At 40.7% G+C, this 16539-nt stretch overlaps 1 protein-coding gene across 1 annotated transcript; it reads left to right on the top strand.

Annotated features, from left to right (window-relative positions):
* Positions 1–1364: 1364 nt before the first annotated feature.
* On the top strand, positions 1365–15228 carry LOC106580789 (phosphatidylinositol transfer protein alpha isoform). Its single transcript, XM_014162204.3, has 12 exons — positions 1365–1538; positions 2885–2915; positions 6014–6159; positions 7580–7671; positions 8029–8036; positions 9359–9433; positions 9944–10027; positions 11845–11922; positions 12509–12619; positions 12971–13093; positions 13261–13327; positions 14540–15228. The coding sequence occupies exons 1-11, from the start codon at positions 1522–1524 to the stop codon at positions 13306–13308; spliced, it is 813 nt and encodes a 270-aa protein (XP_014017679.1). The 5' UTR covers positions 1365–1521; the 3' UTR covers positions 13309–13327; positions 14540–15228.
* The last annotated feature ends 1311 nt before the right edge of the window (positions 15229–16539 follow it).

Here is a 16539-nt window from a genome sequence, read left to right on the forward strand (position 1 = left end):
TCCGTAAGGGCTGGCAACATTACATTAATCATGTCTGTAAGGGCTGGCAACATTACATTAATCATGTCTGTAATAGCTGGCAACATTACATTAATCATGTCTGTAAGGGCTGGCAACTTTCCAAAAAGAAAAAGGGCCTTTACTGATAAAGGAGGTGTTTCATTATAAAGTAATGCTGCTGAGTCTCGAGTCTCCACCAGAGGACAGGCTATTACATTTTACTACTACACCCGATCTCAGTTGCCCAATTCAAACGATTTAGTCTTGGGTGTCGTCAACACACCTACTAAGAGAGTTGGAGTGAGAACTGGATGTTTCTGTTGCAGAACACTTGAAGTGATACCTAAAAAAAGAACAACGTGATCCCCCCAAAAAAACATTTATGCATTTTTGATAATTGCTTGATCACTGGGGATTAATAGCTGTGGGGTAATTCAAGTAAACATTAACATTCAAGTGAAAAGCATAATACTGTAACAATGCATGTTTTCAACTCTCATCTAAAATCATTATGGTAATAGGGTGTTACACAAGTACAGCAGTGGAGACTAGTGGGAGGAGCTATAGGAAGACAGGCTCATTAGAATTGTTGAAAAGGGGTAAATGGAATGGAGTCAAATGTGGTTTCCATATGTTTGATGTGTTTAATTCCATTCCAGCCATTAATACGAGCCTGTCCTCCTATAGCTCCTCCCACCAGCCTCCTCTGACGTACAGCGAGATGAAGTTAGCATAGGTGGTTGACAATAGTAGCATCCACAGTTTCATGTTGCTCCTGACCTGACCTTGATAGTGGAATAAGGTAGGTCTGGAATGGATGGATTCTTTGTGTTGCTGTAGTCTTGCTTTAGCTTATTGAAGGCTGAGCCACTGGTTTGACTTGCTGGGGTTGCTACTAACCTGTTCCATCAGACCAACACGAGTAAACACAGGTTGTTAATGGGTTCACCCTCCACCAACTGTCACAGCCAAGAAGCCTGAATGAAGAGTGAAACCAGGAGTACTGGAATAACATTTGGTCTCAGTGAAACTGAACCACTGTGACAGGTGAAACAACTTAAAACCAAATGCACTTTACTTAAAAAAAAAAAACATTTCACCTAGGTAGATTTCAGTTGAAGAGCCTACAGTTTTCCATAAGTAGGCTATCTACAGTACATGCCTCTCTGTGGCATGTGGTACAGGCCAGGCATAAGAAGAAATAATCTGACCTCTGTCATTAGAAATAAGAATGTGTGTGTGATCAGCGCAAACAATGGACAATAAATAGTGTGTATGTATCAGGTTTGTCTGTTTTGTTTAGAATAAGGATGGTTACTGGGTTACTGACTGGAGGTGTGGTCGCCACCAGAACGCCGCGCCCCTTTCAGCGTCTGTCAGGAAGTGAATTAAAGAAAAATCGGAGCGCAAAACCGCGGAGACCGTGGGGCGCAGCGGGTCAAACATACAGGGTCCGATTTAGAGTTTTTACCAGTAAACTACGAATCTGAATGCTGCATATACACGGACAACACTGCAAAAATGCTCATTAAAGAATTGTAAGTAAAAATGTTTGGAAATATATGCTGTTTAGTCAAAACGTGTTACGCAGGAGGACGATGGATGTGCTGTCATACACAGGCAAACATTGGCAAAATTCATTGCGTGACAATTATCCTGCTCTGTTCGTTTATAGTGGTTTCTTTGTTAGTCTAGTATTGCCTACTTACTATTCGGGAATTCGAAAAACACGTGTGTAAGCTGGTATTATCTGTTTTGTCATTGCGTAAATTGTCAAGTTTGTCAATGGAGAGGGCTATTGACTGACTGCTTGTTGCCTGTGTCCTCCCTGTATGGACATACTCATTGAATGAATGCATCAAGTAAAATAATAATTAAGACATTATGCCAAAATGGAAATGTATTGTCATTTTACCAAAACTATTTAATGATCTTAACTGACAAAGTGCCACTTTAACATTGTAACTATAACTTGAATTATAATCATTATAATGCATCATCAGGCCTACTAAAACACATACAAGGGTGTGCCTTTATACGCTCGTATGCCAAGTATACACTTGCATGCCATGTCATCTAAAGCATTGGTTACTGAAGTCAACAACTGCCATATCAACATGTCATCCTGATGCCCCAAACCTGCCTGTATAAATACAGTATAATTACTATGGTGCCTGTCTGGGCTCCCATTACACCCAGATCTGTTATAATGAAATATTCAGGGGTGCTTAGACTGGGAACAAGTGGTGATTATTGCCTATTGTATACTGGTATACTGGCAGAGGATAGAGACAAACCTAATTGTTTTCTGACAATAGAGATCTACATCTGGCTCCAATTTCCTCCATGACAATATTACAGCTAGCATCAGTAGCATGTTCCGGCTTGCAATGTTCATAGTTGGTAGGTAGAGCTGGCCAATATGGTCAAATATCCATAACGCAATAAATTGCCTGACTTGATGCAATAATGATAGATAGAACATTAATGTGCACCACATTTTATTATCCTTTAAACTACTGTTACTAGTTTGATGGTTGTAGCCATCTATTGTCCCATTAAAAGTCACCCATATTAGCAAACTTATTTTATTTCAAACTTCACATTTCTCTAGTACAGGCTACTTATTTTAATGAACGATATCAGCAAAATGCCTGCGATAAGTGATCAGTATGGTCGGTGTCGATTAATTTTTGGTTTATCGTCTATTAGGCTAAACGTGTTTTGATTAGCCTACTATTTGAAGTTCATACCAGAGAATTGTCAGTCGAACTAATAAATCAAGTGGTAAGTTAAATGAGCAATAACATTAGTCATGAGCTGCAGGTGTAGTTGGTTTTTAAATGTGTTGTTGTAAAGTGATGTTGCGCTCTCTCTCTTCTAGTCGAGTCATCCTCCCCGTATCTGTGGAAGAAGTAAGTACTGACTGAGTGTCATTTCTTTGTGTCTTAAACTTTTGCTTCGTGTCACAAATCAAGCTGGTTAAGCTACATTCTCGTTTTCTGATGCGACCGTCAAATTGAGCTCAACCATTAGCTAGCCCTATAAATGTGCCGTATACACCAGGGGAACATTCATGGGGCCAACCCATTACCTAGCATGCCTATGCTCTTGAGGAATCAGGGCAGTCTATGTCAAGCAGTTGGTCTGCATTATGTTCCTCTATCCTTGAAGTTCCTGTTTGTACACGCCTTTTTATGATGATGATGATGATTATGTGTGTGCAGGCAGTTGGCATGGTTTCCATTATGTTCACATTGGCAGCATATTGGTTGCAGTGGTTAGCCAGCCACACACACTCAGGTCAGACATTGTCAGAAAGTATTAGCCATGTTAATTATAACAGAGCACCGTATTCTGACTGAAGCTTTGCAGTTGAAGTCATTAGTTGTGGGTCGTTCCATGTCATTTCAGCAAGCCAGAACACCCACCATCTCCGATTGTTCTGGAATCATTTCTGTAATTAGAAACAGATAGGATTAGCAGTCCTGCAACATTATTTTGTTGAAATACAGTATAATCTCTGAGAAATTAAGCTAATTGATCGCACCCAAATTGGCCAATTTAATTTATAGGATTTATATAATATTCAATAAATATAGTACCTGACATCCGATTTGGGCCAAACCTTTTTCTAACAATGAGCAAACCATGAGGAATCCAGAGAAATGGTTAACAGCCACCCACGGACCCCACACCAATCCCAACCCAGTATCAGTTCTCAATGTCTGACAGGTAGTATGGAGCTGCGGCTCTGAGTATTTTTTTCTTCATCCTATGTAATGTATTCTCAGTGAATTTGTTGATGTTTTTTTCCCCCCATGTTCAGAGAAATGTGTCATTTAACTTGTTAGGTTTATGGCCCATCCTATATCCTGATATTACCAGGTTCTGACCACTAGATGGTGCTGTTCCTGCTATTATGTGAAAAAAGTTTGAAGAACTTTTCCTTACCCCTGTAAGCAGGTATGACAGCAAGGAATGCTAAACTTTCGATTAACCGAAATGTTGGTTATTTTTTTGTTTTTTAAACAACTAATTGACTGATGTCGGTTCAATTACTTGAATTCTATTTCATTCTGTTTTTTTTTCTGTGAGCTCAATGCGCACATAGAGCTGCAGTTTCTCTAGAGATAAATCAGATCATGCCCGAACTGTGCGACTTAGTAAGGAGTTGTAGTTTCTAAAAGACCAATGTTCCACAGAAAACGTGATAATTAACTACAATGACCATAATCCATTGCACGGCTCCTTGTCCAGTATGTTTATTTTACCCCTGCTACGTAAGAGTCAGAAGAATGTGCAATCAAGAGGGCATACATAGGGAGAAGTTTCTTCGAGAGGTATCACTACCTCGTTTTTCCCCAATTAAGATCACGTATCAAGGATCATAACTCTATATTCCATTCATAACCTTACATACGGGTGGTTCCTCATGAAATTAGAACAGAAAAATGCCATGCTTTTCGCAATTTTTTCCATAGAAGGGTCCTTTTGGAGGAAGGATTGTTGAAATATATTTGACAATTGTATCTTTATGCATAATTAATTGAGGTTGGAATATTTGTGATATTTTGGTCTTACCCAGGCCTCTTAAGACTCCATAATGTTTAATCTGTAGGTGCTACAAAACAAAAGTTGGTGTCATATGAAGCTTTACCCCTTGCTTTGTAATATGAATAGTATTTTGATTTAAATAACAGATTTCTTACATAAATGTAGGAATATTAAGTAGGAATGTTGAAGAATCTTAACATGATTATTGAAAATAAACCTTTATGGATTTTGCAAATGTTTCAATATATTGTTGAACACAATATACTCTAGATGCATATCAAAGTTCCAGAGTGGGATCTCTGCTACTTTTACATGTGAAAATGGATTCAAAATGGTTGGATTCTGCTGATGATTTGCAGGATGTGCAATGATACAAGTAAAAGGGGGGCTGTGATTGGTTAAATTGCCTACTATGCCAATTTCTCTGTATAAAATAGGCCATACCTTTAAAACTTCCTTGGCCAGCCTGAGGAACACACTTAGGGGGACAATAGGTGTGAAACTGGTTTTAGACGTGTTGACACATTCCTAACCACCCACTCCTGCATGAGATGGAGCCACCAAAATAACTCTATTTGGTAGACGATGTGATTTTACAACCCCCCCCCCCCCCCCCCTTCCTCCAAACAGAGCTGTTTCACCTGTTGAAAGCGTCTAAATCAGCCCGGTACGAACTACCAACCATACACGCTGCACTTAAAACGCCACCGCTGGCGCACTAATGCCCTGTAATTGGAAGGCTAGTCTGTGATTTAATTGTCAGTTGGCTGTTGGTTCCTGAGTAGTGTTAATGTGTAGCAAGTGAGTCACCAGTTCCCTGTGATTCACTAGCTCCCTGACACACAGTGGCCACGTTCCAGCACAAATGTATTGTAGTCACGCTGCACACAGCAACCAATGGTCTCGTTCCACGTCATCGACTGCTGCTGAGTGACTCAAGGCCTGTGCTGGTGGATGGATGGGGTGTGCTGCCTAGGCTGGGACAGCAGGGTTGGAGACTGTAATCTACCTGCCAAATGTCTTCGACAGAGCTCTACATCCTCATATCACTGGCGAGCAGCCAATGAGAGAATAGTTGGCAATCTGTCATCTGAAAAGAAAACCTGCCACAGAGGGCTATTACAGTATGTTCCTTATGCTTGCTGACAGTCCTGTTATGCTGTTATGCTGTTAAGCTGTTATGCTGAAGTCAGTGTCTGTCTGGGCTAAATGCTCAAGGAACGTCCGGCGGTGTAAACAGAAAACTGTCCCTGTCCAGGTGCTCTGAGAAGTGAACGGTCAGGGATGGCAATGTGGGGAACTGAGTTAATACAATCCCCCTTGTTCGTGAACTAATTTCCCCCACATTTGTACCCACTGAAGTGGTTGCAGCTGTCTGTTAATGCAACTGGTGAACAATGGGGATTATTTAGTCTGTGTGTAACTGTCGGTCACTCCTCTGTCTTCCTCTCCACAGTACCAAGTGGGGCAGCTGTACTCTGTGGCTGAGACCAGTAAGAATGAGACGGGTGGAGGAGAAGGGGTGGAGGTGCTGAAGAATGAACCCTATGAGAAGGACGGAGAGAAGGGCCAGTACACCCACAAGATATATCACCTGCACAGGTACGATTGGTCCATCCATTCATCCATCTACCCACCTACTCATCCATCTACCCACCTACTCCCAACCACCCACCCACACCACCCACATGGATAAAACTATGAATTTGTGAGTGGTTACATTTCTCCAGCCCCATCCCTCAGCTGTTTCCTGAAAAATTGGTGGGGTGGTCATTTTATTTCAATTGCCGATTGCCCCTTTATACAGTACATAAAAAAACATATTTAAAAAACCAAAAAAAAAGCTTTCAAATTATACTGAACAAAAATATAAATGCAACATGCAACAATTTCAAAGATTTTACTGAGTTATAGTTCATATAAGGAAATTCGTAAATTTAAAAAAATTCATTAGGCCCTAATCTATGGATTTCACATGCCTGGGCAAGGGTGCAGCCATGGGCTCCCACTGCGGAACCAGGCCCAGCCAATCAGAATGAGTTACCCCCACCTACCCTCAGACCCACAGGTGAAGAAGCCGGATGTGGAGGTCCTGGGCTGCTGTGGTTACATATGGTCTGCGGTTGTGTGGCCTGTTGGACGTACTGCCAAATTCTCTAAAACAATGTTGGAGGCAGCTTATGGTAGAGAAATTAATATTTAATTTGCTGGCAACAGCTCTGGCGGACATTCCTGCATTCAGCGTGCCAATTGCATGATCCCTCAAAACTTGACATCTGTGGCATTGTGTTGTGTGACAAAACTGCACATTTTAAAGTGGCCTTTTATTGTCCCCAGCACAAGCTGCACCTGTGTAATGATCATGCTGTTTAATCAGCTTATTGATATGCCACACCTGTCAGGTGGATGGAGCCTAGTGGTTAGAGTGTTGGGCCAGTAACCGAAAGGTTGCTGGATCGAATCCCCAAGCTGACAAGGTAAAAATCTGTCATTCTGCCCCTGAACAAGGCAGTTCGCCGGTAGGCCGTCATTGTGAATAAGAATTTGTTCTTAACTGACTTGCCTAGTTAAATGAAGGTTAAATATTTTTTACTTAAAAAAAATCTTGGCAAAGGAGAGATGCTTGCTAACAGGGAGATTAACACATTTGTGCACACATTTTTAGAGAAATAAGATTTTTGTGCATATGGAACATTTCTGGGACCAACACCTTACATGTTGCGTTTTATATTTTTGTTCAGTGTACATCAAATTCAACTGTTTATCTTTTTCAGTGTTGAAGATACAGATCTCTCATGGTAGGGTGGGCTATACAAATAGGGTGAACTTTGAGCACCTCTATCTCCTGAATGTTTTGGCATTTAGGGCCATAAAATCACTTTCTCACCACTTCTACCATGGGCAAGCATGTGGAGAGTTTTGTTCAAATGGGTGTGTTCGTTTGGGTGCGGTGGATGTGGTTCAAAAGTGATCGAATTCATATGGATCGACCCCATAATAATATCTTCCTTTCTCTCTGCAGTAAAGTGCCAAACTATGTGCGCATTCTGGCACCATCAACTGCTCTTAACATCCACGAGAAGGCCTGGAATGCTTACCCCTACTGTCGGACGGGTAAGTCCCCTGCCCTTTGTTACCTACCCCTTCTCTAGAGACAGAAGATGTTGAATAATTAACTCGGGCATACATGCTAGCAGCCAGCACTGTGAGGACATGCTATCAGAATCTTTGTAATGTCTGAACCTATAGCCAGAAATTAATAGCCAGGGTATTAATAGTGTACAGTGCCTTCAGAAAGTATTCAGACCCTTGACTTTTTCCACATTTTGTTACGTTACTGCCTTACTCTATAATTGATTAAATTCATTTTTTCCCCTCATCAACTTAAACAGATATTATTTTGGAAACATCTGTTCCCCTAAACATTGTTTACTCTCTGTCTCCTCATGTCCATCTCTTCCCCTGTTGCAGTTATTACAGTAAGTACTGTTTTCTTCTATACATTTACACATACAGTATGTTGCTGTTTACTTGCACACTATTCAGCTGTAAACATGGTGAAAGAGGAGCTGCTAACCTTGCCTGTCAAAAGGAAAGAAGAGAAGCGGATGGGGATGACTTAACACTTGGGGCTCCCGAGTGGCGCAGCGGTCTAAGGCACTGCGTCTCAGTGCTTGAGGCGTCACTACAGACACCCTGGTTCAAATCCAGACTGTATCACAACCAGACGTGATTGGGAGTCCCATAGGGCGGCGCACAATTGGCCCAGCGTCGTCCAGGTTTGGGCGGTGTAGGCCGTCATTGTAAATAAGAATTTGTTGTTAACTGACTTGCCTAGTGAAAGAAAGAAAGAAAAGAAAGACTGACACTGGTTTCGCCAGCATCCCTGTGTGTCAGTGGTGTAAAATACTTTTACTTTACTATTTATATTTTTGACAACTTTTACTTCACTACATTCCTAAAGAAAGTAATGTACTTTTTACTCCATACATTTCCCCTGACACCCAAAAGTACCCGTTACATTTCGAATGCTTAGCAGGACAGGAAAGTGGTTCAGTTCACGCATTTATCAAGAGAACATCCCTGATCATCCCTACGGCCTCTGATCTGGAGGACTTACTAAACACATATACTTTGTTTGGAAATGATGTCTGTGTTGGAGTGTGCCCTGGCTATCAGTAAATATAAAAAGAAAGAAAAAATGAAAATGGTGCTGCCTGGTTTGCTTAATATAAGGAATTTGATTTATACTTTTACCTTTGATAATTATGTTTTTGCGATTACATTTACTTTTGATACTTAAGTGTATTTAAAACCAAACACTTTTAGACTTTTACTCAAGTTGTATTTTACTGGGTGACTTTCACTTTTATTTGAGCCATTTTCTGTTAGGGTATCTTTACTTTTACTCAAGTATGACAATTGGGTACTTTTTCCACCACTGATATATGTGCACATGCGTGTGCTTATGTGCCTCTTTCAGCTGTTGTTCCTTGTACCACTGCTCTTAGCTAATGTATCCCTTAAGTTGTAATCACTAACAGTCCATATATTAGACTCAGTTTTAGACCTGGGTCTGAAATCTTTCAAATCATTTCAATGTTTGCTTTAGCCTACCTAGATTACCAGATGGGTGGGGTTTACAGGTTAGGGACTATTCTATTGATTTATTAAGCCAGGCGTGCTCAATCGAGCACAGATCAAGTATTTGACATGATTTCAAATAGTGTTTGAACCCAGTATGTGTTGGTCACTTGAGACTAATGTTGTATTTATTTATTGCTCTTCCTTCCTCCCGCAGAATGAATACATGAAGGACAATTTTCTGATTAAAATTGAGACGTGGCACAAGCCCGACATGGGGGATCAGGACAATGTGAGTGAGCAGCTAATGTCATGAGTCTGAATGTATACCATGTCAGCCATGGACCTCCAGCACATCTAATTCAGTTAGCAGATGTCACTAGTCCTTTAATTTGACCGTTTCCTCTTTTACTGTATCTGTCTGACTCTTCCATTGACGTCATTTCAGACACTTAATTCCACTGACGTCATTTGTGTCCATCCACTCACTTTGTGAAAGGATACAGAAACCCTTCTCGTGTGCATTTTTTTTGTTCTCAGACCTGCTTTGTTGGGCATGACACTGAATCAACATTTACACAATGTATCAAAGTGCTATGTTATCAGGGTTGGGATCAATTCTGTTTCAATTAAATTTCCCTTGAAATTGAATTTAGAGTTGCAATTTCAGTTTATTTCCTGAAATGAGTGGATTTAAATTGGCCACAACCCTGCATGTTATACCTGGTCTATGTAGTGACGACGAGTGAGGCATTCTTAGCTCTTGAAGTTGGTAACTTACTATAAATGATTCCCTGCATAGGTACACGGACTAGACCCAGAGCAATGGAAGAAAACTGAAGTAGTCTACATTGACATAGCTGACAAAACCCAAGTGGATGCCAAGGTGAGAGCAGTGGTGGATCCGTGAGAATGTACTAACAACTTATTATTAGTAATAAGCATGCTTTAAACTCTCTTACTTTTCTAAACCCAGATGCAGCAGGGTTGTACTCTTAAGGCAGTAAATGGAGGGGGAAAAAGCGACAAACAGGGAGGGACAAGTCCAATAGAAATTCCCTTACCGAGAAAGCAGGCTTCTGGCAAACAGTTGTGGCAAATCTTTGGCAAATTTGCGGCCAGCTCATATTTTCAAATGAAATTAGTTGCAACAAATTTTCAGGCGACTTGTGAACGTCAGGCAAACAATTCTGGGAAACTTGTGGTGAACTTTCTACTATTTGCTGCAAATTTTCTTCAAACTGATTATGAATATGCAAATTAGATTAGGTTTTTGATTACTTTGTGTATTAACAACATTTCAATGTTGTATCTACATAAACCAAGTCACATACACATTTAAATGAACTTCATTCTCACAGAGAACTAAACATACTAAATGTACTACAGTGCCTTCAAAAAGTATTCACACCGCTTGGCTTTTTCCACATTTTGTTGTTACAAAGTGGGATTAAAATTGATTTAACTGTCATTTCTGTCAACGATCTACAAAAAATACTCTGTCAAAGTGGAAAAAGAATTCTAACATTTTGTAAAATAAAAATAAAAAGTTAAATCTTTAAAAATTCAACCCTAATATTGTATATCTTGATTAGAAAAGTATTCAACCCCCTGAGTCAATACATGTTAGAATCACCTTTGGCTGCGATTACAGCTGTGTCTCTCTGGGTAAGTCTCAAAGAGCTTTCCACACCTGGATTGTGCAACATTTTCCCATCTTTTATTATTTTCAAAATTCTTCAAGCTCTGCCAAATTTGGTTATCATTGCTAGACAACCATTTTCAGGTCTTGCCATAGATTTTCAAGCAGATTAAAGTAATCCATCGCCAAAAGTGAAGTTTTGCTTTGATGTCATCTCATGTGTCATCTCATCACCTTAGCTGTTGTGGTAGCTAACATGCTACTGAACAGTGAAACTAGCATATTGACATGCATGTTATTGGTATTAGCTAAAAGACAGAAATGTATTCACCTAAAAATGTAAGTTAGCTAGCTAGCTATCACATCAATTGTGAAAAATATGATAGCTATCATCGCTAGCTAGCCAGTCAGTGATGCTGACAGATTGAATCTGCTCTAGCTAGCTAGCAACAAAATGTGTTTCACTCTATCCCATAAAACATTACATTTCTTACCAGGCATCAATTAGCTTAAACTATTTAAGAGTTTATTAGCAAGTTTAATAAGTTAAGACACTCACCAAACAACTTTGGTAGGTAGCTAGATGGCTTGGTATCCATTTTCCAACAAATTTTTCTTCTCCCTCTGACTGGTCGTCATCAACTGTTACTGGTCTTGGAACTCAATGTTTACCAGACATGGCAACAATAACTATTGTTGCCACAGGTTTTCTCTTAATGTCTATGGGTTTGCCACAGATTCAAATACAATCTTGAGCGAATTGTTTGCCAGAAAAAAAACCTTTGGCGAACTGTTTGCCACTATTGGCAATACATATTATTGTTGACAAAGGTTTCCCGCTGCTTCAGCACTAGTGGCAAACTTCTGGCAACATTTTGTGGCAAGTTTGAACTTTGCCACAATTTTTGTTGTTGTAAGGCTTAACAATTGTTTTTATTTACAAAATGTTCTACGTTTTGCAACGGTGTGCCCTAATGAATATGGCCCAGTTACCTGAACAGAATTAAATAAAACACTGTCATCTTTGCATCTTACGCATCTGCTCACTCTGCTCCACACAGGACTATAAGCCAGAAGAAGATCCTGCCATATTCAAGTCAGAGAAAACAGGCAGGGGCCCCCTGGGGCCTAACTGGAAGGTACTACCAAACCAATATTGCAACATTGTTGTCATATTTTTCACATCAGCTAATTTCACAAGGAGCTGTATCATGAGTCATACAGTATATTTAGAGAGTTGGGCCAGTGCGGTGTTTGTCTGAACATTCCGAGAGAGACAATTTCACCTCCATAGTAGTTGCTAAGTGTTAATTGATGCTTCCGCATTGTGCTGTTTATTTCTGATAGTTTTCCAAACCTATAAAGATGTCCAGTGAAAGCAGATATGCTATTTGTTGACACCACAACACAGTACCAACTTGGATACGCATTGTCCCGAATGCTATTCAGTAAAAACGTCAGTAAAATTCGCTGATCTGTTTTGTTTGTTTACAGCGGGTCATTTCATGGGGAATTGTCGGAGGTGCTCTCGTATTGTTATATCACCCAAATTTCGAAAATAAAGGCGCCAACATGGCGTCTGTTCTAAAATCTGTCCGTGGCACTCTTAATATACTGTATGGCTCTGGCTGTATCCATTCTGGTTCTGAAGCTCCATCGTTATGTGTGTTATGAACTATTCTGCCTCTGTCTGAGGGTGTAATAACTTTGTCTTTACCTCTGCAGAAAGAGCTTCCCAGCAACACAAACTCTCCTCACATGTGCGCCTATAAGTTAGTCACAGTCAACTTCAAATGGTGGGGGGTCCAGAACAAAATTGAGAACTTCATTCAGAAGGTGCAGTAAGAGAAAGAGACTCGTCAATTATTCCAGTATTTGCATCATATTCTGTTATGGTGCCTTCATATCAACCACTGTACATGCAAAAAATGACTCTGCCCTGAAACCGTGAAGAAGAAACTAGTAGACTCATTTGGCTGAGAAATAAGATATCCGAAGCTGTGCGGTCTCTATGGGTGTGACTAAAGACACGTTTACAGTAAAGACAAGGTGTTTTCTGTCCTTTAGTGGCCAGACAGTGATTTGCCATAGAAATGTTACTCCAAGTTGCACATAATAAATGCTGATATTAATAGTATTTGTTCCTTGTAATTATTTTTTAAATGTCTTCCCCTCTTTGATTTCCAGCAAGAGAAGCGATTGTTTACAAAGTTTCACAGACAGCTGTTCTGTTTGATTGATAAATGGATCGGACTGACGATGGAGGACATTCGACGTATTGAAGAGGAGACCCAAAAAGAGCTAGACGAGGTAATGTACATTTGTTTGGTCTTTGGCATTAATTAACTCCGAATGAGATGTACTACTGTCTTATCAGTTTTGTCATTAGGTTACGGAAATTTGCTAAATGCTTTGTTGTTGTCCTAGATATCCTACTTATTGACGTGTCTGTGTGTGTGCGTGCGTGTGTCTTTCAGATGAGGGTGAAGGATCCAGTCAAAGGGAGTTCTGCTTCAGAGGACTGAGGCTGTGCATCTGTGACCCGTGAGTACCGCTCTGTCTGCTCATCAGTGGCCATGTTCAGGGTCGCTTTAAAGCGATTTGCAACTGAAAATAATGAGTTTCTTATTGGACAAGTCTATGTAGTCCCTCCCTGTATAAGTACATTTTCTTCCGCTTGGTACCTATTGAACAAGACCCATGAAATGAGGAGCCTGCACCTTACCCCACATGACTCAGCTACCGTGTCAGTGTAATCGCTCCCATCTCATACTCTATATCAGGGTTCCCCAAATTTAGCCCGCATTTGATTTGATTTGGCCCTCCCAAGTTTTCTGAGCAGGAAAAAAACATTTTTAAATGTTTATTTTATTTTATTGTTCTATATAAAAGACTGTAAAAACAACAGCAAATCAGCTCCAAGTGATTTTAACTTTGGAAATGTGTTTCCACGCATAATAGAGATACTTTCTGTGATTGTATACAAATGTATGCAAGGTTTGAAATGATTATGTTTTAGTCAAATATATTATTTTCGGGTTTCTTGCGGTGCGGTTGTTTTTTTTTTTTGGTTTGTTACTTTTTACCCGTTTTTCTCCCCAATTTCATGATATCCAATTGGTAGTTACAGTCCTGTCCCATCACTGCAACTCCCATACGGACTCTGGAGAGGTGAAGGTCGAGAGCCATGCGTCCTCCGAAACCCGACCCTGCCGAGCCGCACTGCTTCTTGAAACACTGCTTGCTTAACCCGGAAGCCAGGCGCACCAATGTGTCGGAGGAAACAGCGTACAACTGGCGACCGTGTCAGCGTGCATGCGCCCGGCCCGCCACAGGAGTAGCTAGAGTGCGTTGGGAGAAGGAAATCCCGGCCGGCCAAACCCTCCCCTTACCCGGACGACGCTGGGCCAATTGTGTGTCGCCTCATGGGTCTCCCAGTCCTGGTCGGCTGCGACACAGCCCGGGATCTAACCCGGATCTGTAGAGACGCCTCAAGCACTGCAGTGCCTTAGACCGCTGGCGCCTCTCGGCAGGCTCGTGGCACAGTTATTTTTTCTTTCTGCCCCCGACCACCCGCTCAAGAAAAAAATCGGCCCGCGCCTGAATCTAGTCGATGATCCTTGCTCTATACCCTCAAGCAATATGTCCTCTTATAATTATGCGCAAGGAAACAAGACATGTCCGTCTTGCAGATTTGCATTTGATAGAAGACTATAATCAAGTCTGACAAATCTTTCTCTCCTTCCACTTTTTCAGATCTGTTACTGAGACACCAGCATCGCTGCCCTGCCCCAGTCCTTGGGAATTGTATGGCTGTATGCAGACTTGACCCAAGGCTCTCTTCATCTCTGTCCCAGTCCTCTAAGGTCCTCCTATACTGTCCAGGCAAGCCATGGAGAGGCCCCAGCAGCCCAGAGGTCCACAGGCCCCAGCAGCTCCAGTGGGCCATCACATTCCTAACTAATTAGGTCATTTGTCAATTTTTTTTAAGTTTTTTTTTTAATGGGAATTTTGTTTGAGTTGTAATGATAGTATTTTCTATTTTCTTAAGTCCTCCATGTGTTTTGTGGACAAAGCTGAACTTGTTGGTTACTCCTCCTGTCTTTCAAAACACATTGTCTCTCGTCTCTGTATTCCCCTCTTGGTTACAGTAAATGTTTCTAGCCCGAGGCCAACCAGACAACCTGCATCAGCAGGCTGAAATCCTGTTGTAGTGTTATGGCTTTGGGCTTTTTGGGGCAAGAAATATGGAACAATGTACCTGGTCTCTCTTTGAATAGAGATCTGAGTTAAAAAGCATATCCTTGTACTGTATTTTTCTGTATTTATTCACAGGTCATTTTCTCTGTTGGATTGCGTAACACTTTTGTGCTTTAATGGATTGAGCAACATGTAGTTGTTCTATGCGACCTATATTATTGAATATTAAAAACAATATATTTATACTCTTTGCGTTCTGTGATTGTATTCATTTAATGGGTCAAAAGAATTTCACCATATTTCACAAATATTTAAAAGATCAAGATAACTATATCTCTTAACCCATTGTTCATATGGTTTTTCAAAGTGGAACTCATATCAGCAGTTTCCTAACTCTAACACTTTTTAATCTCACTTATTTTCCCACAAGGTTTATGTAGATCTACAGACAATCATTTAGACTGCAGATAGACTGACTGAACAGAAGCAGAGACACTCATTTAGACTGCAGTTAGACTGACTGAACAGAAGCAGAGACACTCATTTAGACTAGTTAGCCTGACTGAACAGAAGCAGAGACACTCATTTAGACCGCAGTTAGACTGACTGAACAGAAGCAGAGACACTCATTTAGACTAGTTAGCCTGACTGAACAGAAGCAGAGACACTCATTTAGACTAGTTAGCCTGACTGAACAGAAGCAGAGACACTCATTTAGACTAGTTAGCCTGACTGAACAGAAGCAGAGACACTCATTTAGACTAGTTAGCCTGACTGAACAGAAGCAGAGACACTCATTTAGACTAGTTAGCCTGACTGAACAGAAGCAGAGACACTCATTTAGACTAGTTAGCCTGACTGAACAGAAGCAGAGACACTCATTTAGACTAGTTAGCCTGACTGAACAGAAGCAGAGACACTCATTTAGACTAGTTAGCCTGACTGAACAGAAGCAGAGACACTCATTTAGACTAGTTAGCCTGACTGAACAGAAGCAGAGACACTCATTTAGACTAGTTAGCCTGACTGAACAGAAGCAGAGACACTCATTTAGACTAGTTAGCCTGACTGAACAGAAGCAGAGACACTCATTTAGACCGCAGTTAGACTAAACAGAAGAAGCAGGCTGCCAGATGAGAAGGCTCTATGCTGTCATCCTGAGTAAATCAAGGACAACTATAGAAGGTTGAACGGGGAAAATATACCTACGTTGATAACATTCAAAATTGTATTTTTTTTTTAAATTGAAAGATGTGGAGTGATTTATTTTAAAGTAACTTGTGACGGAGAGCAGTAAATATGCATTTTTGGTGCACATCCCCATAGTTGCCGTTTCATGAGGGCGCATTTATTCCAAATTGTGGCACTGACCGAGTTGAGGAAGTCAGAGAAAGAGGCAAAGCGAGAGGATTTACTCCGCCCTAAATCTGTCTGAGTTAATCTCTTTTTTTTGTATGGCAGTCTATGAAAGAGGGTTGAATTACGTGAGGCTTATTTGAACGAATAGAAGTTTCATAATGTTTAGGCTGTTAAAATTTACTGAGGTAAGTGGCATT

The sequence above is a fragment of the Salmo salar genome, chromosome 20, assembly GCF_965601325.2.
Source record: "Salmo salar chromosome 20, fSalSal1, whole genome shotgun sequence".
NCBI classification, from domain to species: Eukaryota; Metazoa; Chordata; class Actinopteri; order Salmoniformes; family Salmonidae; genus Salmo; species Salmo salar.